Source organism: Hemibagrus wyckioides, linkage group LG10 (assembly GCF_019097595.1).
Source record: "Hemibagrus wyckioides isolate EC202008001 linkage group LG10, SWU_Hwy_1.0, whole genome shotgun sequence".
NCBI classification, from domain to species: Eukaryota; Metazoa; Chordata; class Actinopteri; order Siluriformes; family Bagridae; genus Hemibagrus; species Hemibagrus wyckioides.
In genome coordinates, this window is record NC_080719.1 from 21761992 (window position 1) to 21786770 (window position 24779).

General features: G+C 38.4%; 1 protein-coding gene across 2 annotated transcripts; it reads right to left on the reverse strand.

The window, feature by feature from the left end:
- Nucleotides 1-96: 96 nt before the first annotated feature.
- On the reverse strand, nt 97-24452 carry aspm (assembly factor for spindle microtubules). 2 transcript variants are annotated; one of them, XM_058400593.1, is made up of 29 exons: nt 24054-24451; nt 22984-23127; nt 20859-22323; nt 20624-20686; nt 20422-20523; nt 20049-20195; nt 18878-19114; nt 18605-18672; nt 18383-18524; nt 18159-18289; nt 17454-17629; nt 17144-17289; nt 16969-17054; nt 16542-16751; nt 16021-16219; nt 15305-15453; nt 14539-14667; nt 14267-14461; nt 10155-13697; nt 9907-10056; nt 9661-9827; nt 9417-9576; nt 7945-8085; nt 6422-6613; nt 4474-4666; nt 4237-4391; nt 3790-3966; nt 3523-3695; nt 97-3344 (listed from the first exon to the last, which is right to left on the reverse strand). In XM_058400593.1, the coding sequence occupies exons 1-29, from the start codon at nt 24339-24341 to the stop codon at nt 3242-3244; spliced, it is 9231 nt and encodes a 3076-aa protein (XP_058256576.1). In that variant the 5' UTR covers nt 24342-24451; the 3' UTR covers nt 97-3241. The 2 variants fall into 2 exon arrangements, with proteins under 2 accessions (XP_058256576.1, XP_058256577.1); XM_058400594.1 differs by lacking the exon at nt 14267-14461 and having other exon boundaries at nt 24054-24452.
- Nucleotides 24453-24779: the final 327 nt, after the last annotated feature.

Genomic DNA, 24779 nt, shown 5'->3' on the forward strand with positions numbered 1-24779 from the left:
GAATATGCAGACTCTATGCAGTGTACTATAATGTTCTTCCTTACTTATGATTTTATATGACTGAATATTGTGTCTTTATATATAATTTAGCAAGTGAACAAAAACAAAGATTCTGACAATTTTATCTGTTTGCCATTCTTTTCCTAGAAAATATTGCATTTCAGTATTAGAGGCCATATTCCTAGTTATGTGCCCTTAATGAAAGCAACAAAACAGTGATCTAAAACACATAAGTAGATGAAGAAGAGATCAGTTTAAAAATAAGAAAATTAATGTTGTATAATGATCAAGTCTGAGTACAGTCTTAACTATATTTAGATACCAACCTGAAAAAGGACCCTGACCCTAGGGCTGTACAAGCCTGTGCAAGCCGTATCAGCAAACTTTGGTGGAGGTTGTTATTGCTAAAAGAGGTTCTACTAGTTCTGCTAATAAAAGGGTTTAGATCATTTTCTCAGCCAGGTCTGTGAATTCCAAATCCAAAAATCCAAGTTTATTAAGAGCTCTTTTTATTATATGTTTAGATAAAATGAATGTATTATAATAACTTAATTTTGAAAGAAGATCTGATCACATTTTGTGATCAGATGATTCCGAAGGTCAAATCATTTTGCAAATGTGTACACCCCCTCAGGCTTTTTATTATATTCATGTTGTAACAGACACATGTAGGCTTACCTGGTGAAGTGTGTGGAGAATATGTGGACATTTCTTTTAATCTATGATACAGCGGAATTTTGTGCTTCCAGAATTACAATTATATAATCTGATTGAATGTGGTAGGTTTCAATAAATCCTGCAATGATTCACTCACAGGTTTGTGAGAACACTAACAAGAATCTCAGATATAAGGACAGATCTCAGAACACAGACAGTTTTCCAGTATTCTACAGCCCAAGGGTTCACTTTATCTCTTATCTAGTGTTAGTCCAATACATTTAATAGATTTATGGTCTAGATAGGAATTCCAGAGAGGGATTAATCAGTCTGCCTAGATAAAAAAATTAAAAAAAAAAACATTACCATTCTGGCCTTTGTGTGAAAATGTATTGGATTTTTGGGGGGCTTAGACTATTGATACATTCAGTTATTCTGTAGTGGTAAAGGTTTTAAAATTAGCTTTTGCCTTTGGACCAATAAATGTCTGCTTGGGGCCCCAGGGAATCGGCCTCATCAAATCCCCTGAAGCTTATATTAATCAACGGTGAACAGAAAAGTATCCCAGAACACACCAAACCTTAAAGCAAATGGACTACAACAGGAGACAACCACAGTGGGTATCCTGAATCTTGACTTCTGCTGTGGCATGCAGATGGTAGGTACAGAATTTAGCTTGAGACCATAGAACCAAACAAACTTGTTTTAACAGTTCAGGTTGGTGGTGCTGTTTAATGATGTTGGAAAATGTTTTTCTAGAACAGGCTGAGCCCCTTAATACAAGTAAGTATTGTTTGAATACTACAACCTATATGAGCTTTGTTGCTGAGTGGACCAATAAGTAAGGCAAGTTAGCTCCCAAGCTTAGGGCCCAAGGAAAACCGGCCCATCAATCCCCCAGAAGCCTATATAAATCATATATAACATTAATTTTTTTTATCATATTTTGTTTCATTATGGACCAAAATCTAAAAGTAATTTTTCCAACATGCCACAAAATTCTGAGTTCTCCGGTGGCCTTATAGCTATCCTGAGCTTTCACAGATGTGCTGTTTCCCAGCCAGTGCTAGTCCCAAGCCCGGATATAATAGGAAGATTGCATCAGGTAGGGCATCTGGCATAAAACCTGTGCCAAATCAAATATGCACGTCAGATAACCCACTGTGAAAAAGCTCTCCTGGTATAAGTCTCCCAGAGATGGAAGGATGCTTTAAGGGAAGGATAAATAAATTTCTTTCTTTCCTTTATGTCTAACACCATAGTGATGAAAAGAGAAAGACTGCAGAAAAAACTTGCAAGTTTGACTCTACCACCGCAAAAGTCAAGAATAATACATGAAGAAGCCAGACCCCTCTGTGCACTTGGAATATAGATCTTGACCTTGATTGAAGCTTGATCTTCCACTTTTCCCTTGGATTAAAGGATTCACCAGAACCCCACTGAAACGCACCTTTGCCCAAATTTGGAAATCGGAACAGTATGCCGATTGCCACGGGCCATGTGACCCGGCCAACATGACTCCCCATGGGCACACAAGGAAGATCAAATCAAAGTGTGACTGAACATTTGCATGAGTAAGCCTATGCTCAATTTCTATTTCTAATAAAGTGCTTTGTTTTATAACCTGAATTTTACCTCATTGTGTTATAATGATTCTTACACCCATAGACCTGTTTAACCATTTTTATTTATCATGCCTAAATCATGTTTTTGTGTTAAAAAAAAAAATTCACAACAATAAAGTGCGAATATGACTAGTAAAGTAGAACTTTGAGCAGTTGGGTGTTGAGGAACACTCAGGAGGTGTGTCTAAATCATGACGAAGAATGGACAACTCATAGAAGCAATTATTGCTACTAATCAACCTTGGAAAGGTTATAAAGCCATCTGCAAAATATAATTTTCACCATTCTACAGCAAGAAGTATTGTTTACAAATGGAGAGGACAGGAGAGGAAATCCCAACAAATTCAAGGCTCCCACAGCAGTTTCCTGAGACAAAAATCCACTTCATGCACCAGGACAATGCATTTTCACCAGAATGGGAGATCGCATATTATATGTATGTGCATTTTACAGATAAAACAACATGTTGATGATGATAATAATACATTCTTTTGATGTTGTACTCTTTAATGTTGGGTTTTTCTCCAATATATATTAAAATGACAAGAATGTTCATCATTTGGAATTGATGATTTGCCCAATAATACTCAAATTTAGACTTTAATTTTTACACATTCCAGTAAGTGCATACAAACAAAACACATGTAAGAATGTAGACCATTGCCATGACCAATTAACATGATTCAAAAATATTAAATATTTCACCAGTACTGCAATGCCAATACAACTACAGAGATGGAATATTAAGAGTTTTAATGAGTGCATATTTAAGACAGCTCATGAATGTTAAGACCCATCAATTTGCCCACAAATTGGCAAAAAAAAAACCCAGAATGAGAAATGTACAAAAGGGATAATCAAATGTGATGTGATAAACAGCAATAAAACATTAGATAATATTTACAAGAAGGAAAAAAGCAAATATAAAGCAAACAAGTACAATAAATCTAGCTGTGCTCTTAGGGTACAAGGGCAAGAGATTTAACCAATGCTTGGATGGCACTAAGAGGATCTACAATATTCTTCATCTTCTTTCTTTCAAGAACCCAGTCTGGTACAAATCTAGCAAAGATTATAAATGAAAGCAATTAATTAAATGGTTCAAAAACACAATGACAATAGAAAAATGTAGAACAAAAGTAATAAAGAAATGAGCACAGCATTGTTCTGCCAAGGGTTTAATTCAAAGAAAGAACGAAAGAAAGAAAGGTACACAAGACACACTTAAACAATAACTTGCCTGAGTACTGTCTTAGATTTTTGAGGGGTAGCTTGGGGGAGGAAGCTTCCATTCAGTGAGGTATTCACCCTTTGCTTAATTTTGGTTCTCTGTGCATCTATTTTGCATTTCCGAAGCATTAACTTATAGATCCTGCAAATGCGGTCTGTGGCCCTGGGGAGCTTTTTCACCCCCTAGATGAAATGAAAAAAGAAAACAGGGATTGATATTCCAGCTTTGAAATGAAAAGTAAATGAAAAGTATCACTGTTGTCATGGTGTCATGTACCAATGCCCGTTCTTCATCCTGTACCAAAATCACCAAAAGGAAGCACGCATTAGTGAAGATGCTGCCCCCTTTGTCTGCAACCTTATCCCCAGCTTTCTCTCTGTACATCTGAAGCAGATCTAAGAGCGTTTCCACTGAGTCCTCCACATCATAAACAGCATCTATGGTCTTGTTGTACTAGGGCATCAAAAAGGTAAGGGAATCAGATTAGAATGTTATCTGAGCCATATACAATGCAGTAAACTGCTTGATTATGAACAGAAAAGTACTTTTAAAATTAAGGAACAGAACAAAACAATAACCATTAAACATAAATAAAATGCATTATAGCAAGATCTGTATATGTAATCTACTGGAAATTGTACATCTAATTCTCACACAATTGAAAATGCCTTAGTTCTTTCCCAAATAATTATTCAGAATTCTTTTCCCATAAAGATCACATACTTTTGATAGATTGAGAAGAACTTGAATTGCTAACGTGATTATCTCCATTGAAGGCACACTCCGGTTGCAGCTCCTTATTAAAGTGAAGATTGTGCGTGTCGCTCCACTGTTAACAAGATGTTCGCAGCTCTCTGGGGAAAGTCTGGTGGCAGTTTCTTCGAATAAAATTTAAACCTTAGTTGAAACTCTTACTTTAAACAAATGTGCAAACAATCTCCTGAAGAGAAAAACTCTTACCCAAATGATTTAAGGCAGTTAGAATATAAGCATAATTTTGATATCCAAGAAGGTAACTCAAGGCTGTTGTAGTCTTGTGACACAGCTTGTCTTCTTCCTTGGCCTCTCTGTTGATTTTTCGCAAGCGGTACCTGATGGATATGACTTTAGTACTGTCATGAAGCTTCCTTGAGCGATGACCTTTCCAAAGTGCCTTGAAATTATAAGGTCACAGATTTATATAACAGTATAGACAACTTCATCCATCAGTATAAAGGAATTACCATATTAGCTTTCATTCACTGGACACTGGACCACAAAAAGTTCAAGAATAATATTAGACTTATATTTAAATTACACTGCTCAAAAAAATTAAAGGAACACTTTGAAAACACATCAGATGCCATGGATATCTATACTGATATGGACTGGGTAATTTGTTAGGAATGAAAGGATGCTCCTAAAGACAAATGGTGTCCTCCCAGATCTGGACCAGGGCATCACTGAGCTCCTGGACAGTTTGAGGTGCAACCTGGCGGCGTCGGATGGAACGAAACAATGTCCTAGAGGTGTTCTATTGGATTTAGGTCAGGCACACGTGGGGACCATTCAATGGTACCAATTCCTTCATCTTCCACTGCCTGCATACTCTCATCACATGGGGCTGGGCATTGTTGTACACCAGGAGGAACCCAGGACCCACTGCACCAGCGTAAGGTCTGACAATGGGTCCAAGGATTTCATCCCAATACCTAATGGCAGTCAGGGTACCATTGTCTAGCCTGCATAGGTCTCTGCGCCCCTCCATGGATATGCCTCCCCAGACCATCACTGACCCACCACCAAAACGGTCATTCTAAACGATGTTACAGGTAGCATAACGTTCTCCACACCTGCTCCAGACCTGTTCGCGTTTGTCACATGTGCTCAGGGTGAACCTGTTCTATCTGTGCAAAACCCCAGGGCACCAGTGGTGGACCTGCCAATTCTGGTATTTAATAGCAAATGCCAATCGAGCTCCACGGTGCCGGGCAGTGAGCACAGGGCCCACTAGAGGACGTTGGGCCCTAAGGCCACCCCATCGAGTCTGTTTCTGATTGGTCAGAGACATTCACACCGGTGGCCTGCTGGAGATCATTTTGTAAAGCTCGGGCAGTGCTAATCCTGTTCCTCCTTGCACAAAGGAGCAGATACTGGTCCTGCTGATGGTTTAAGGACCTCTTATGGCCCTGTCCAGCTCTCCTAAAGTAACCAGCTGTTTCCTGGAATCTCCTCCATGTTCTTGAGACTGTACTGGGAGACACAGCAAACCTTCTGGCAATGGCACATATTGATGTGCCATCCTGGAGGAATTGGACTGCCTGTGCAACCTCTGTAAGGTCCAAGTATCACCTCATGCTACCAGAAGTAACACTGACCCTAGCCAACTGCAAAACTAGTCAAAAACAGTCAGAAAAGATGAGTAGGGGAAAAAAATGTCAGTGGCCTCCACCTGTAAACCAATTCCTGTTTTGGGGGTCGTCTCATTGTTGCCCATCTAGTGCAACTGTTGTTCATTTCAGTAACACTAAAGCAGCTGAAACTGATTAACAACACCCTCTGCTACTTAACTGACCAGATCAATATCCCAAGAGTTTAATTTACTTGATGATTAAAATAATTTAAATTTAACTCTGATTAAAAAGTGTTCCTTTAATTTATTTTGAGCAAAGTATTTTAAAAATATTGTGGTATAAAGTGGAGTTCATCATTGTCTCAATGACTGCAAGTTTTCTAGGTCCTCAAAGTTTAAAGGCTAGTATAGTGGTCCATATTTATTGATGGATGAAGAAAAGAAGAACTGACAAATTAAAATGTATAGAACAATATTCTAAAGGTCCATTTACACTCCTACAAAGTGAGCAACAGGGTTAGGTACAATATGTCTAACAACAACCATGCCGAATACATATTTAATCGACAATTTTACCTGGAACTTTACAATTCCATTTTGCAGCCTTTCTTTCCTGCGTCTCAGAAGGAACCTTTTGGCAGCGTGTTGGATATGAGTGGCTGCTTCATTGCGATGATTAAGCCAAGCCTTCACTGCTCTCTGGGCCCTGATAATTTTCTGTCTTTGCTCAAGATATCGCCTTCTCTGAACCCTGGCCAAGAACCACCGCTAAAAGAATATAAATACGGGAAATTGCATGATGGTTAAAAAAAAAAGATCTCACACATACCTCACATACACAAACCATAGCCATATCATTAAAACCACTGAAAGGTGACATGAATTACTTTGCGAATTCACTGAACTAACTGCTCTTCATCAGGGATAATTTGTCTTACCCGCTCTACAATACACTACAGAGTATTTCCTAGACTCACTAGGTACTTCATGTCTTCTATCTACTGTCAGTTTGTACATGTATACTGTAATGTAAATATTGATGTAAATATGGTTCATGTCTGCACTGCTCCTTTTAATTTAACTTATTTGTATTCTATATTTAAGGTCTTCTTAGTCTTACACCGCTCAGATGTAACATTATGAGCACTGACAGCTGACATCTCATCATGGCACCTGTTAGTGGGTGGGATATATTCAGCAACAAGTGAACATCAAAGTTGATGGGTCAGAAGCAGGAAAAATGGGCAAACATGAGGATTTGAGTGAATTTGACAAGGGCCAAATTGTGATGGGTGGACAACTGGATCAGAGCATCTCCAAAACTACAGCTCTTGTGGGGTGTTCCCGGTCTGCAGTGTTCAGTATCTATCAAAAGTCCATGCCTTGACAAGTCAGGGCTGTTTAGGCAGCAAAAGGGGGACCAACACAATATTAGGCCATAATGTTACGACTGATCGGTGTACATTTAACTGACTAAACTACTGTAACAAGAATTTCCCTCATGGGAACAATAAAAGTAGTGCCTTCATGGCAACAGTATTCCATAATGGCAGTGGCCTCTTTCAGGCGGATAATGATCCCGGCCACACTGTAAATATTTTTCAGGAATGATTTGAGTTGACTTGAGGTCCAAATTCCCTAGATCTCTGAAATGTGCTGGAAAAATGCCTGATCCATGGACAAGTTTTATCCAAACAAGTCTGATCCGTGATATGATGATGTAACAGAAAATAGCATGCTAGGAGACCAGGGAGAGAGACACACCCTGTGACACTGACAAGTCCATGATTTCAAATTTCAAGATTGTGGAAAATATATTTACAATCAAGCATCAACATTTCTGAAAAGGATTTGGAATGAAGAGTTTTCACAAGGTTGAAATGGTTTCTGAAGGTCTGACACCTTGAGAAACCATACTAAAAAAAAACCTGTCTTTGGTGACACAGAGCAGTGTAATTAGAAACTTGAAGAGTAATGATTAATACAGTTCAATTTTATGCTTATAAACCAACAATAACTACATGCAAAAAACAAACAAACAAAAAAAAACAAAAACAAAAAAAAAGTACCAGATCAACTATATTACAAAAGTCGAATACCTGGATATAAATGACTGAAGAGATCTGCTTCTTGGCTACTTTCAATGCCCAGTGAACTCGCAGTGCCCTCTGTATCTTTACTGCACACAAGTGGTGATGAGCAGCAGCAGTGAAACGATGCAGTCTTGCAGCTTCATTTGCCTAAAGAATTGAAAAAACTATCATAGTTAAAGATAAAAATACATTTATCTTGAAACGTAGTTCTTCAGTATCAGTTAAATTAATGCAGTGTTTTTCAGTAGTTGTGCACAGTAGTGATGCAGAGGCCCACCAGATATACAGAGCATAGACTTACTGCCCACTTTATTAGGAACACATACACCTGCTTATTCATGCAGTTATCCGATCAGCCAATCATGTGGCAGAAGCACAGTGCAGACAATCATGCAGATACAGCTCAAGAGCAAGCTCACTGCATGCGCTCACAACATTTAGCAGTATATAGTGATTGTTGCTCAAAAATGGCAACTGCAATGAATACTAATTAATTCCAATTATCCAATCGCTGACCCACAGTTAGCTCCTTGACTACTTCTTTCAATGCTTCATTCATTTAGCATACACTGACTGAAAATATAAGTTCAACTGGATCCCAGAGGTTCTGATAGTTTAAAGTATGTTAATTTTGTCTGTGATGACTTTTTTGGAGTTTGAACCTCTTCATGACTAGTTGCAAGAATACCAATGAGAAACAATGAGGGTATCAGCTTCATCTTCTCTCATGCACTGCAGATCCCTAAATCTATACATGCGGGAAGGTGAGGAAAGAAGTGGAAGTACAATAACACTGCATTAAAACAACAACTTTGGCATGCCTAAATGGTTGTTAGGAACAGCAAAACTAAACACAAACATTTTTCTCTCTCCCATAATGTGTGCTCAAAATAGGGAAAGTCATTTATTTATTTTTAAGAGAACATGAGAGACCTTTTTAAATGTCTTCCTTTTTTAGACATTACAACAGTAACACCATTTACTTATTTAGTGGTTAACTTGCTTAATCATTGTCCTTTCTATTACTTCTTGATACTCTGAAGGTAATTGCAATACAGTTTAAGCATGCAGTATTTATATTGAAATTGCCATATTCTGTTGCCTCACTCAAGACTAAAGGAAACAAGAAGAGACTAGGTTTGACCTGAATGTGTACTATGTGTACAGTTGAACTTTGAGTTCAGCAAAGAGATCAATTTCACATTTAACTACTTGTCTGTACATATTCTGAAATATGTGTACAGAGATGATCAATCTAACAAGTAATGAGAATTCTAATTAAAGAAATAATAATCAATATTTAAGAAGCAGGTATGAGTACATGTAGTGTTTAAGCAGATTTATCATTATTTACACATCTGACAATCCCAAGGCAAAGATCATTTTTCTTAGTAGCATATCAAACCTCTCACCAGTACACTTTATTTCGTTCTGTTAGCTCAGTTTGACTGTTAATCACCTATATCAAGAAAGCAAACCTTTTCAATTGATCTTTTCACCCTTGAAGCTCTCCACAGGCCTTGCACAGTAACAACTGATTTCCTGAGTCTTAGGAATTCCGCTCGCCGTTTCCTAGCAGTCAGAGTTTCTCTCCATCTTTGCTGAATTACACGGACACTGTGCTGGATTGCTTGAAACCTAAAGCAGGAAAAAAAAACCCAGAATGTTACATAACACATACCAGCTTCAACCAATTCTTTTTAAGCTGAAAATTTGCATGACCTTAACCGATGAAATCTGGTTTGAAGACATCTATGGATGGTTGCAGCAGCAGTTTGTTTTGCGATGTAGGTATGTCTAGCATGGCATCCTCTAAACCACGCTTGAATTTTTAGCGCAGCTCGTCTCTGCATGTCAAGTTTTCTTGTTCGGTAGGCACGGAATTCTCTCTGTGAAAACATTTAGACTTTCTCAAACCAAACACACAACTGTTATTTTTAAATAAAGTTGAAATTTGAATTGTCTTACTTGAATCAGAAGTGCAGACTTCCTCATTTTGAGGAACCGTGCCCTCTCCCTTTGGCAGAGTTGATGGGCTCTATAATGCTTCTGAATAACACATGCAAACTGCTTGTGTTGCCGAAACTTGCGTCTCTCCACCATTCCACGATAACATGCCTATCAGAGGAAACAGAGTAACTTACAGTCACTGTTGCATTAACATATTAAAAAAAATGCAGCAAAATGAAAGATGCAAATATGAAAGAAAATCAAACCTGAATCTTGACTGCACTTGCTCTCATTTTTTGGAACCTTCTGTATGCAATAAATCCACGCACTCGTGCTTGAAGGGCACAGATACAGTCCATTGTTCTAAGATACTGGTGTCTCTGTACCAGTTTAGCCCTGTGTGCCCTGTAGAACATCTGTACTGTAACAGCAGCAGCCTCGTGTCTTAGATAACTTTTCCTGGCTGTATGCATCCTGTAAAGAGCTTGTAGTTTTATAGCACATGAGCGCAACTTGGTGTAGCGACTGCGATACAAGTTCATATGCAATATAGACTGTATTTTGATAGCTGCCAGTCTTCTTTTTTCAAGCCGCCTTCTGAACATGTGCTGCAATGCATGCTGCAATGTCAGTGCAGCTTTCTGAATTGTTTTGAACTTCTTTTGCTCATCCCGGACCAGCCGACGTGACTTGTACCACTGCTGTATTACTACTGCAGCCTTTTGCATCCTGGATTGTTGCACTCTGTGATAATGTGCCCTGTAAGCACACTGAATGGTAACTGCTGCAGCTTTTATCTTCAGGAAGCATCGCCTTTGGTAAAACATCCTTACGTAGGACTGGATTGTCCTCACAGCTTTGATCCTTTTCACCAGTTCCCTTCCCTTTTTACCTCTGAATGATTTCTGCAAGCACAAAGTGGCATCCTTTAAACACTGGTATCTCTGCCTTTGATGATGCCCAAGTTTCCAAGCTTGGAATCTCTCCTGGAGAACCTTTGTGGCCCACTGCTGCCTTCTGAACATCAATCTTTGCTTGTGCATTCTTACAGCTGTCTGAATGACAGTGGCAGCGTTGTGCATTTTTCTCATACTCTGTCGAACAAAATATCCTCTATAAGCTGCCTGAAGACATATGACACACTTTTTAAGTGCTAAATATCTTTCCCGGGTTACTTTAGTTTCAATGTAGGACTTGTAATGTCTCTGAATGATAATGGAAGACAACCTCATGGCCCGATACTTGGTTTGCTCCCTATGTCTTCTGAAAGCAGCCTGAATAATTGTAGATGCTTGATGTTGAAGAATCATTTCCCTCCTGATACTATGCCCTCTGTAGTTGGCTTGAATAATAACTGCAGCATGACGTAATCTCAGGAACTGCGCCCTCTGACTTCGAGCTGCAAGTACAGACCGAAATCTTTGCTGAATAGCAATAACGACATATTTCATACACAAATATTTTGCCTGAGCACGATGAGCCCTATAAGCACTCTGTATAATGGTACAAGCCTGGTGCTTTTGTCTCAGAGCTTGTCTGGCCTTCAAACCACGGAATGCAACCTGTAAAACAGTAGCAGCCCTCTCCTTCTTAAAAGACTCAATGGCTAGTTTTCTCATTTTATTGACTCGGTAGAATCGCTGAACAGTTCTTGATGCCCAGAGTAGTCTTTGGTAGTACTTTTGGTTTATATGCTTTCTGACATGGGACTGAATGGTTACTGCAGCTCTATGTTTTATTTGCATCTGCTGCCGGACCTTCATTCCTCTGTAACCTGCTTGAATTGCAAGCACAGCATTATACTTTTCGAAGTAAGCTTTCCGCTGTTGTCTTGAAGCCAAAATGCCCCTATATATTTGCTGGCAAAGCTTCACTGCTGCTCTGATGGACAAGAACTGCTTCCTTTCCTTGTAAACCCGGTACTGTCTCTGGATGAGTATGGCTGCAATTCTCATGGCTTGGAAGGGCATCCTTACCCTGTGCGTTTTGTATCTTGCCTGTATTACTGTGGCAGCTCTGTGTCTCTTTCTGATCTCTCTTCTCACCCTCATTCCTCTGTACGCAGCCTGCAAAGTTATGGCTGCTTTTTGCATGGCACAGAACTTCTTGTGTTGCCTGTTTGCAAGGAGATTGGCTCGGTATCTCCGCTGCACAAAGACTACAGCCTGTTTGAGTGCCTGATATTCCTTGTATTGTTTGTACAGTTTGTATTTCCTCTGAATAACCTTTGCAGCTGTTTGCATCTCTGAGAGCCATCTTCTCACCCTCATGGCACGATATGCTGACTGAATACACAGTGCAGCTTTTTTCATTGCATTATACTGCTTTTCAACCTTGTCCTTTAGCTTGTTGGCACGAAACCGCCTCTGGAGGATGGCTGCTGCCTGTTTTTGTCTCTTATACCCCACCAGCTGCTGGTGTCCACGAATGCGTGCCTGAATAACTGTTGCTGCTTGGTGCATGTTTTGAAGATTTCTGCGAACTTTCATTCCTCTGAACGCTGACTGTATAGTGACAGTTGCTGTTTTAATTAATTGATAAGATGCACAAGTCTTCCTGCTCAACTGATATGCTCTGAAACGCTGCTGTATGATGGTAGCAGCACATTTGATGGCAATGTAGCAGACTTGTGCTTTATACTTTTTGAAATAGGCTTGGATAACTGCAGCAGCATGATGCCATTTTTTCAGTTCTCTTCTCACTTCACATCCCCGCCATATGGCCTGAAGAAGTGTAGTTGATTTTTTTAGTTGAAGGTAACGGTGCCTCTCCAGTTGTCTAAGTACATTTGCCTGGTAGCGTCGCTGAAGGACAATGGCAGCACTTCTTTGAGCAAGAAAGGTCTTCCGAACAATAAAAGCTCTCACGGCTGATTGAATTACGGTAGCGGCTGTGTGTTTTTTGGCCATGTCTCGTCTTACTCTCACGCCACGATAAACGCTCTGAAGAACTATTGAAGCTTTTTTCAATTCAAGAAATTCAGTTCGCTTTTCCTTAGTTATCCTAAGAGTCTTGTATTGTTTTTGAATGAATAAAGCAGCCTGTTTTAATGCAATAAACTTAGTATGCACCATATGTCTACGATAATGTGACTGGATCACTGTGGCATATTGATGGAGTTGGCCGAGTCTCTTTCTCTCTGCTTTGCCTCTCCATGCGGCCTGCATTTTTACTGCTGCACACTTCAGAGACACGTATTGACTTCTTAACTGCTCTCCAGCTCTTTTAGCCCTGTACCTCCTTTGGACAATCACCACAGATTGTATCAAAGACAAGAAAGACTTTTGAGCCACAAAACATCTGTAAGCAGTCTGGATCACTAAAGCAGCCTGGTGTTGCTTTGATATTTCTCTTTTGGCCTTCCATTCTCTGAATGCTGCTTGAAGCCTTACAGCTGCAGATTTCATCTCTTTAAAATGCTTCTGCTCTTTCTTTCCTAACAACCAGGCCTTGTATCCCATCTGGATAATAAATGCAGCTTGCCTCATCTCACCTATCTGTTTTCGGACAAGGAAGGCCCTGAAAGTACTCTGGATGACCACTGCAGATCGATGATGCTTCTTCAGGGTTTGAAACTTGTGCCTCTGATGGTTACCCCTGAACCACGCTTGGATAAAGACAGCCTTGGCTTTCATGGTCAGGTATTGATTTTGACATTGATGCATTCTAAACCATGTCTGGATTTTAACAGCAGCAGAATTCCTCAGTGTCATTTTTCTTGCATGCCATATTCGGAAAGCTGTCTGGATGACGACTGCAGCATGATTCTTCTTCAGGAGAATTTGTGTCCTCCACTTTCTGTAGGTTTTCTGTACAAGGCAAAACAGAGTCAGCAAATGTCTTCTGAGCATCACTATTACATTACATGAAAAATCTCTCACGATTTAAACTATAAAGGTATACAGAAGGCTGTAAATTGACTATCAAATAATGGACCATATTTATAATATCTGGGATTTCATCTGCAGATGCAGACAAACTGGTCCACAAGGTGCACAAAAACTTGTGCGGGTTAACAGAAAGTCAAATTCAATCTCTTTTTTTTCTATTGCCTGTTTAACTGTTTACTCTTCAATATGATAATTATTCTGATACCTAAACACTTTTTAAATGTATCTTTGCTTTAAAAAATTTAGACTCCAACTTTATCACCATAAAAACGCCTGCTTTACTGTTTTAAAGCGTTATTGGCTCCTCAGATGATTTTGTGAGAAAACAAAAGATAAAATCATTGAATTAAGATCCTTTTCAGTTGCTGCACTCAAAACATAATAGGAATGCTCTTAGCATTGATTATTTACTTTGATATTTACTGTGTAAAATGGTTAATATTTTCAGTTTATTATACAAAATGTTCTTGTTGCAATTAATATGATACCTGGATTAAGACTGCAGCAGTATCTTGCATAGCAAAACATTTGGCTTCCCTTAATTGTCTTAACTCTTCACAGGCCAAGTGACCTCTCCACGTGGCCTGAATGACCATGGCAGCCAAATTCTGTCTGTTCAGCCTTTTTTTCTGCATGAAGCAACGCACAAGGGTCTGGATTTTTTTTGCAGCCTGGTTCCGCAGCTGTTTATGGAAAATGGGTTAGAAATAATTGGAGGTCAAAACAATAGAGTGTAAAGGTGTTGGGCAACGTATATTACCTGATTAATCTGCATGTCTTTCTGCAGCTTGTACCTCCTCCATGCACTCTGTATAACTCTGGCGGCTCTTGTCTCATTCCGGAAATCCAAAAGTCGAGTGCAGAGAAAGGACAGGAAACTTGTTACCACCTTAACGAGAAAAAACCTCAAGTTATTTAAAGCCATTCTGCTCTACTGTTATAAAATATAAGCAGTGTTGTCAGTGTTTAAAAGTGTATTAAAAGTAAGAGTCTAAAAATGCTATGGTAACAGTAAAAAGATACACAGAGGTGCTACACTATCAGATCACTAGAGTAAGAAATGGGTAGATGGTAAAGTAAGGTAGGGTAAAATACAGTAATTTATTGTCGTTGTATACAATACAACAACATTCAGTTAGCAATTCTCAGACAGCAACAATACAGCAACAGCAACAAAGGCATTTATACGTTAAATTTATCTATATATTTAAATTAATTAAGAAGTTTAAATAAAAAGAGCATTAAGAATGAATACACCATCAAAAAAATATACAAGATTGATATGTCTTTGTATCTGAATGTATTATTGAGTGTATGTGTGTATTGAGTGTGCTGAATGTATTATCAAGCTGTGTATATTGCATATAGTATAAAGAGATACAGTAATACAAGAAATGCATTTTATTTTGAAAAAGCCAATGGAGTAAGTGTCAGATGATACGCGGTGACTAACGGTGAACCGTCACACCAGAACAGCCCTACCGCTCATGTAATACAGTAAAACCGCCACTTTAAATCCACTGTACCTTTTCATTTGGGATTGTGTTAGACATGTCCTCTGGAGTAATCATGGCAGGAACGCCTCCAAGGTCAGACACAGCCAAGCTCACAAGCTGAAAATTTCTTCGCTCATTCTCAAGAAGAGTTTTGAAATCCACAGTTGGCAACACAGAATCTGTGAAAGAAATAATAAGTATCAATAAGAGTAAGTTCTTGACACAGTCACAGTTTTTAGTGCAAATACTGCATGACTGAGTATGATGGTGCTTGTAAGGAAAGTTCTATAAACAAAACTTTTATAAACATTTCAAACACAATATAAGTAAACATTTTGCTTAATTTAGGTTTGTCAATGAAAATGGTTATCAAAGAAGCCACAGCTGGATACATGGATCATGTGGACAGCCTGTAATAAGTGTAGTAATGGTTACAATTTAATTAAATTTTGCTTTTATATACCTATTCACACACAGACAAAAATGTACATATACAAATACACAAATATATACACACACATCCTGATCAGACATTACATTAGAACCACCTACCTAAAACAGCCCTGACACATCAATGGATGGACTCTACAAGACCTCTGAATGTGTAAAAAATCTGCTCCTAATGCTAGATATCACTGCACACCTACAGAGGTCTTTTGGGTCCATGCCTCAACAGATCAGAGCTGTGGTTTTAATGTTATGACTGATCGGAGTAATGTGTTAGTGGATAGTTGATAAAGTGATACCTTTTTTCTCCAGAGAATCAAAGGAATAGTCAGAGTCACATAAAGAACTGTTCAGTTCCAGTTTAGAATAAATGCCACACTCAATCGTTTGTGATGTTGCCTGTTGAATGTCCTCAGCTTTCAGGTGGTTTGGATGGTAGTGATGAATAAGATAGCAAAGGATTCGACCATCAGAGAATGACACCGTGAAGTTTTCAGCCTAGAAAGTGAAACGTGAAGTTATTTTCCCATGAACCATCCCTAGACACAGGGCTCATTGGTCACTTCCAGTTTAGACAGCACAAAATACATGAATAGTTGTGTGTTTTTATATTATTTTTATTTATATTATTTATATTTATTTATATATATATATATATATTTATATTATTTATATTTATTTATATATATATATATATATATATATATATATATATATATATATATATATATATATATATATATATATATATATATATATATATATATATGTATAATAAAAGATAAGAAAATAAGAAGAAAATAAAAACACGACAGCCCACCTTCAAACCATAGAAGCCACAAACTGCATTGACCCAATCCAACAATAAAGTCAGTTTCTCACTGGGATTTTCAAATGTTGTCCTTTCTTTCATGCGCTTTAAAACATATGCATCATCTTTTAAAGAACACAGTTTCTGTTTTGTTCTCCAGGTCTTCTTAAGGAAGCTGATTTCTTCTTTAAGTTGCTCCAGATCAAGCAGAATCTCAACCTTAAACAAAATGAAACAAGTTTCAGAGTTTTGTAGCATAAGCATAGATTTCCAGGTTAATATTGTGGTACAAAATGCTGATTCATTACTTTGATTGAATATCTACATCTCCGCTATGGAAAAATAGATGTGTTAATCATTTAAAAAAAGTTGAGGGTGGTGTATATGAATTCACAAACTGACAATCTACAGAATTATACTACAAATACCACAATACCTGAAAGGAGAAGATTATTTTCCACAGGAGGTTAAGTGTCTTCTCTCTGTGTCCATCTGCTATGTCTCTGGGGTCAATGACATTTCCTACAAAGATCACAAACATGCAGGTGACAATCATTGCTAGTTCAATCACTTTAATTATGTTGTGAGGGCTGAAATTTGTATCAAAGTACCATGCTCATCTTTCAAATCAACCCCCTTCTCACGGAGCACCTGCAGTGTGACGCCAACATTGTGCACCTTCTGAAGTCGGCTAATCACAGGCATCCGTAGTTTACTCGACAGGGTCCAGTCTTGGGTTAAGACCTCCATGATGCGTCTGAGACACATTTAAACAAAAGTCCGGATTCAGTACTTAAAAGAAACAATAAAATATATTATCAGGAACCAAACTGCTTTTCAGCAAATGATTAGAACATTGAATTAACAACTACAGAGTTTATGGAAGCATGTCTAAATATAAAACAATTACATTAAACATACACCAAGCGAATGCCACATCTTAGATCAGTGGCAAGATTTTGTACAGCAAAGTTGAACTCTTCCAGGGGGGTTTGGATGTGAGACACAGCAAGACCTAAAAGGCCAAGGTGGCGTGGAAGGATTCCCTCCCCGCTGAGGAAGTCGCGTGAAAATGCCAACAGTAGATCTTTACTTGTCTGTGAACAAAAGACAAAAAACACATTACTTTTAGTTCAAGTTTTGTGCATAAGATGTACATATGAGGTACAGTAGTGAAATAGTTTAAAGGCATGCATACTACTTCAAAATGTAGATAGTATCAATTCTATCACCATCTCACCATCTTTAGTAAGCCCAAATAATTTTGTAAATTGTAATAATGACTTAGTAAATCAGAATATAAGTATAGCACACACAAAAAAAATACAGAGATACCAGATGATGTTCATTAATGCTCACCCATGTGCGGATTAAATTTTTATTTATTTATTTTGCTGTTGACAAAGTAGCTTTTGCACATTTATTCCATTGCTATGTATAAAATTAGTAATCTATTTGACTTACATCTAAGTCTAAGTCACTAGTTACATCTAGTATGCAGTAAAATCTTGGTGTACTGTATATTAAAACTAGAAAAGGTTTGTTATGAAACTGGTTCAAGTGTGTTGAGAGCTGGGAGAGAGCACACATGAGCCGTTTAAGAAATGAACTGGACAAAGCACAAACCTTAAATTCGGCATCCAAGCAAAACAAACAGGGGTCATGCTCAATTAGCCTAGATTCTTTTGCCTTGTCCAGAAAGCAGACCAGCAAGAGCAGTTTCTTCAAAGTGAACCTGGAAAGAGTCTCCTCATGTCCTATTAAAAAAACAACAATACAAAACAAATGTATGAGACGATTTTAAATGCAGTGGATAGAAATATAAAAAGCAGAGTGGTACTGAGTGTTACCATCTCTGTACAGGTGGGGAACTTTAGGGTGTCTGAACTCTGCAGCAATGTCTGGATTCCAGAGCAGCCGCCCAAGTACGAACATGGCCAGGCCCATGATGTCACTGTTGCTCTCTAAGGAAATCAGTTCTCCAAAGATCGTCTGGAACGAGAGTGTGCATTAAATAAAGCGAGTAGACAAAGAATCGCTTATAGAAATACTAAATCTCTGAAAAGATATACCTCCAGGCCAATTCGCAGCCAGAGCGGATTGTAAGACAGCAGCCAGTTTAGAACTTTCTGCCGTTCACCTAATAGAAACAAGAAATTATAATTTAATTAACAAATGAGATTTTAAAGCTCACTGTATTTGGAATGACTGAGTCTAAGCCACTGTTACCAGCAGATGTACTTGCAAACTGCTGTCAGATACAAAAAAGCTCTTCGGTCTGCACATTCTGCCTGGAAATTTGTTTCCAGGCAGAATGGCAAAGGTTGATCCATCACATCACACACCTATATCCTTCCAGAGGTGTCGATCTTTCCGAATAAGTAACCTCTTTGCCTCCACCTCCACCTCCAAGCGCTTTATAGCTTTTGCCATTTTGTCAGATGTGAACAGTTGGCATGCTGCACGTCGAACGTGGTTCAGTTGCCGCCGGGCTGTGTAGGTTCTGAACGACATCTCCTCTTTTGTTGGGGCTTTGGGGATGCTGACCTTCTCACTTCCCAGAGTCAGTGATAAGGCATTCACTATGAAGAAAAATTAAATATGTTGTAAATCTCACATTCTGTTCTGCTATGATGAAATTAAATGTCTCAAATATATAAAATAATTTCTGAAATTAAAAACTTCAGAATCAAACTAACATAACCAAAAAGTTCTTGAAATAAAAATCACTGAAAGAATGGGCTCCCAAACACTTGTTAATTTTAATCTCCATAGACCTCTGGTAAGATTTGGGATGCATCCATAGCATTTTGTTGGCACTGAAATGAGTAACATATTGAATAAGCAATAAGTGTGTGACAGATCAGATCATTTTATTTAGTTGTTTATGTCAGTTGGCATAATGAGCTGAAGGAGTGCAGTGTGCCATGAATTGCAATTTGCTTCATGAGTAATGTGTTTACCAACTGAAGCACTGAACAGCCTGGCTGGAAAATATTTCATTTATTTATTTATGTCATTTGTCAAATTATTATAAACTATTTATTTCGCTTGGTCACTCACTTCCCTCACTGATACTGTTGTGTGCAGCTTCCTGCTTAAAGACATTGTTTTTAAATGTTTTGGCAGGTTCCTTGAATTGTAAGCAAATGCTGTAGATCCTTCTCTTGATATTTTTACTTTGCTATATGGCATGGCACCATAATTTGGTCATTTTGTGCCATCTGTTCATTAGTGTGGTACTGTACATTACAGTCACCGCAGAGCATCATGGGACATCACATGGGTATTGGAGCCTTGCATCCAACCAATACTCAATACCATTACTGGTCTGTACATCCCTAGCTGGTATTCACCTTTGGCTGATTTTGTGCAAGAAGAAGCCTGGACTTGTTTGATAAAGATTTCTTGCTTTCAATGTTCTTACAGCAGCAGTTCTTTGAAAATGTATTCTGGGTCAGCCAATATATAAACTGAAGTGCCCTGGAAAGAGATATCTGAACACAGAAGTCATACCTTTGGTGACTTCAGTGGCCACTTTGAAGTCATCAGGAGTGAGCACATAATTCATCCACCATGTGAATCCTCGTTCCTGCTTCTCGATCCACCGTTCATCATAAAACATGTTTTTGGCAGCAAATGGCAGCGGATGCCTGGGTATTTCTTTTGACATAAAAATAAATAAATGAATAAATAGATTAACACAACAAGCAGTGACAAACACTAATCATCCACAGAAGTTTAGTTCAAATGTAACATGATTCTGTGTCATGTGACCGATTTTATGAAATGACAGATGATGGAAGTAATATTTCTATATGCACTAATGTCTGGTCGAATATACCCATCCTCCAAACATAAAGAACAGCTATAAAATGACAGGAAATACCAGTCTGCGTTGGCTTTATGAAGTTCAGCTGGGTTTGTGCCACAGCAATAACCTTCGCCGTTTTCACCTTCGAGGAGCCGAATGACTTCAAAGACTGTCCTCCTGCACAATTAATATTCACTTTTTTTTCCATTTAACGAACTTATGAAACACTCAATCACTACAATGAGCTTTACATTAGAAATAGATTACAATTATTTACCTTGTGTTGATTTTAGGTTGGACTTCTGCTGTGGCACTTTGGTGGACTTCCTTGAGCTTGTTGCTACAAGAAGAAGAAGAAGAAGAAGAAGAAGAAGAAGGAATGATGACTAAGATGAGCTTCAGACTATTGTAAAGCCAGCACATTACACACTTTATGAAAGTAAATTGTTTTATTAAACACTTACATATAGAGTCTACAAAGTTAATAAACATCTAGCTTTTATAGTACTCACCAGTTCTTTTTCTTTGGATTTGATTATACTTTGAGTTGAAGTGGTTTTTATGACAGGATTTTTTGCATTCTTGTGTCTCAAAGCTTTGTTTGAATTCTGAAGGTCTAGACAAACACTCAGAGTTGTCCCTTAAATATTCTTCACTTTTTCTCTTGCAGTTGCGATTTGTTGGATGGCTATGCACAGGAAACAGGTCTTCAGGGACACGTAACAGCGATGTCTGAATGTCCAAGGTGTTACCATCAGAAAAGGTGGCACAGCTTGTGTTGTTTTTGACATTATGGGTTAGGACTGATTGCACAGCAGTGCGAGTGGAGGATGGAGGCTGATCTGGAAAATCTGGTAGTTGAGGCATTGGTTCTGGTTCCTGTAGTGGTGGTGCAGCATTGAATTTCAAATCAACGCATGCATCAGAGTTTACTGCAGGCAAAATCAAGACCCCCTCCAGTAAGCTTGAGTTTGACTCTGGACTGGAAGAAACCAAAGATTCTTTCTGCAGAAGTCTTCGTCTAAAGGTTCTTACTTTGTGCGTGTTTGGACTGTGCTTAGGAGAAGCCCCAGCTTTGCTTTTGATAACTGTAGAAGAGTTAAACAGGATCTTCTTGGGTTTAGGATCTTCCTGGTTCAATTCATCTCCACTCATCCCATTATAAAATTTGTTATCTGAGGCAGAGAAAGCTTCAGGGCTGTGCATGAGGCCCTCGGGCCCTGAGTCATCACCTAGCACTTTGTGGGATTTGACAAAGAAAGTTAGCCTCTGCTGAGCAAGGTCAACCTGAGGGGAGACGTCTCCAGCAGTGTTTAAGGCTTTCTCAAGTTTACCAACCATGCTTAGATCATCAGACTCCAGAGAATCTGTTAAATTCAAGCTAGAGCAGGCAGTTGGGGGACTTACTGGACAAGACAGATCAGAATTAATGACGGCCAATGCATCTTTAACAGACAAAATCTGTCTCGTTGACTCAGAATTTCTGTCCTTAAATGGTTTACAAATAACAGGAAGAGGACTTTGAAAGTGGGACATCGAGGGGTTGGAAAACCTCTCTGGGGTACTAATAGGTGACAGTGTCTTATTCAACACTCTGCTTTCTTTGTGTTTCTGCAGCGGTACAGAAGAGACATTTGCCTTGCCCATAGCATCAAGAAATCTGACAGCTGGCACCAACAGAACAACTGGAGACTTGTTTTGAGAAGACATGCTTCCCAAGTCATCGCAGAGAGCCTTAGGTAGAGTTTGGGAAATGTCAGAATACACCGACTGGGAGTTTTTCTCCCTTCTGTAAATAGGCCTTTGGGAAGTTCTTTCCTGGTTTAATGGTGTTAATGGGTTTGAGGCTCTATTCCTTTTATATTGCGACTGTCGAGATACTCGAAATGTCTTGTTGGCTGCTTTGATTGGTATTGAGGCCACTTTTCCACCTTGGGAAGGGACTCTCTTTGATTTGATGGTGTCCCATAGACATTTCTAGAAAAACAAAAGAAAGCCAGCAATTATGAGGGTTGTAGGAGAGCATCTAATTTCAGTTGAACTCTATGGTAGAGTATTTATTTTTTATATTTACTTAAGCTTTCTGCATTACAGTGTGTCTAATTCAATTCAGGGGTTAGCGAGATAAAAACTTGACAAGCTACATCATGCAAATAGCATCCTATATCAAGCACCTGCCAACCCCAGGAGAAATAAGGTGTATTCCTAGCAGGGAGTGCAAAAATGCAATAGTTTCACAAATCTCTTGCATGAGATAGATACTATAGTGAGTGAATGTACAGTTACACCAACACTGCCATTTAAATTATTTTTAGCATGTTTTTTTTAGATGTTACACTTTGTTATAGGCCTCTTTAAACAATTTTGTTCTATTTCAGCTGAAGGGGGTGCCTCAGCTTTCAGTCAAACTTATTTTTAAGTAAAGACAGACTTTATTTGAGACTAGTGAATACTAAAAGATGTTTCCCCTGACAAAGACAGAGAACACAAAATGTAGAAAGTTGAGGGGAGATAAAGAGATTGTATTAATTTGAAACAGGGAGAGGGGGCAGAGTTTACAGAGTAGATGTAAAAGAGGTACAACAATGTTGAGCAATGCTGAATTCTACTATAATTTCCAATGAAAATATTATTTACCTTTTTGGGTTTTGCACTGTCTGCTTTTCCAAGCAAAATGGCTTGATGCTTGACAATGCCATTTGCAATAAAGCTGAGGAGTTCTCTCACACCACCTTCTTCTGCAGGTGTCCATGTTACAGTTATGATCACACTGTCATCAGGCTGTAAACAGCATAGTTTTAGGATAAATCCTTCAGAAGGAAAGTATGCACACAAAATAATCCAGGTCTGACTGAATGATACAGCCCTCATTTACTATATTGAGAAAAATGCATTTGTGTTACAAAGACATTGTTTACATTGCACTTAATATAGTTTTTTGTACCAGTATACTGCTTTAAAAGTACAATTTAAAAAGTTGGAAAGAAAGTTATATCTTCTTTATTAAATTTATTATGGTCAATATCATAAAATTGCAAATAAATTCTGGGATTTTACAATAAACTTTATTAAAAAAAAGACACTGTTTTAAAATAAACTACACTGAATCTGAATTACAAGACATAATATTAGTCAAATCACATGCTTAAAACAAACAGTCAGAGATCAAGTACACAAAAAAAATAATAGAATGTCATACATAAAAGTGAAAAAAAAAAGTTAAATGTTACCAAACAAAATCAAAATGAACAATGTGTGTGTGGCACCACTATCTGCCTTGGGGAAGGCTTGAGTCATTCCGCTCACATTCACAAAACTGACTATCAAATTTAAGTCTTCTTTAGACACTGTTTGAATCTGAGTCTTTATTTGACCTTCGACCACAAGATCTCTTCTTTGACATAGATCTAAAGCAGTGTTATTTTATGCATTTGGTCCATACAGCACTGCCACCTCGCAGATTTTGCCTTACAGTGTGTGTGTAAATCATATTTCAAACAGACAACTTTGACAACACCTGTATTTCAGAGAAAAGTAAAGTAAAGACAAACAAAACCACTTCTCATGATGCTCCTGACGTGTGCGAGTGTGTGTGTATATACGCAACGGGTTAAAGCCATAGAGAACAAATGCGTAAATTTTCAAACCTTTTATTGTAAATTTCCATTCAACCAACTGGCAAATTAGCAAGCGCAGATGATACTCACCGGGATTGTGAAGGTCGTTTGATCCACTGAGAAGCCTTTGGAAAAAGGGATTTTATCCACAGTCACTGTAACGGCTGCATCATCAGTTGGGTTTTCAATGCATAGGGATAGAGATTTGGATGATTCCAACTTTACCGTCCCAAAAGTCACAAAAGGAGGCCTTGAAAACTGAACCAAGCTGAGAACCGGAACCTTAGCATCGTTTTCTTTGCCGTGTCCGTTTGTACGAGGAGGATTCCATGTTGGACTGATATCAAAGAAACCCGCTCGCGCCACCGTATTGGACATATTCTCAATTATTCCTTTAAACTGACCATACCAACACGACTTTAAAGATCCGGCACTAAATCCAGCTACAATGTAACCACACGTTACTGAGACACTCAGATGATTTTGAATTTGAGGAACAAGAGGTTAGCTAATCACATCGCAGAACCCCGGTCGCTGGTCCAATCACGGAAGAGTAAACATAAAACAGCCTATCATATCTTTCAGAGTCAATTTAAACGTTTTAAAGCCTCGCCCACAACATTACAAGAACTTAACGGCTCCCTCTGATGGTCGTTTGGTTGTTTTTTTCAGTTTTTTTTTTAAAAAAATGTCTACGTGCTTTTAATATATAAATTCAGTTACTGACTTAGACAAAAGAAACACACACACACACACACACACACACACACACACACACACACACACACACACACACACACACACACACACACACAC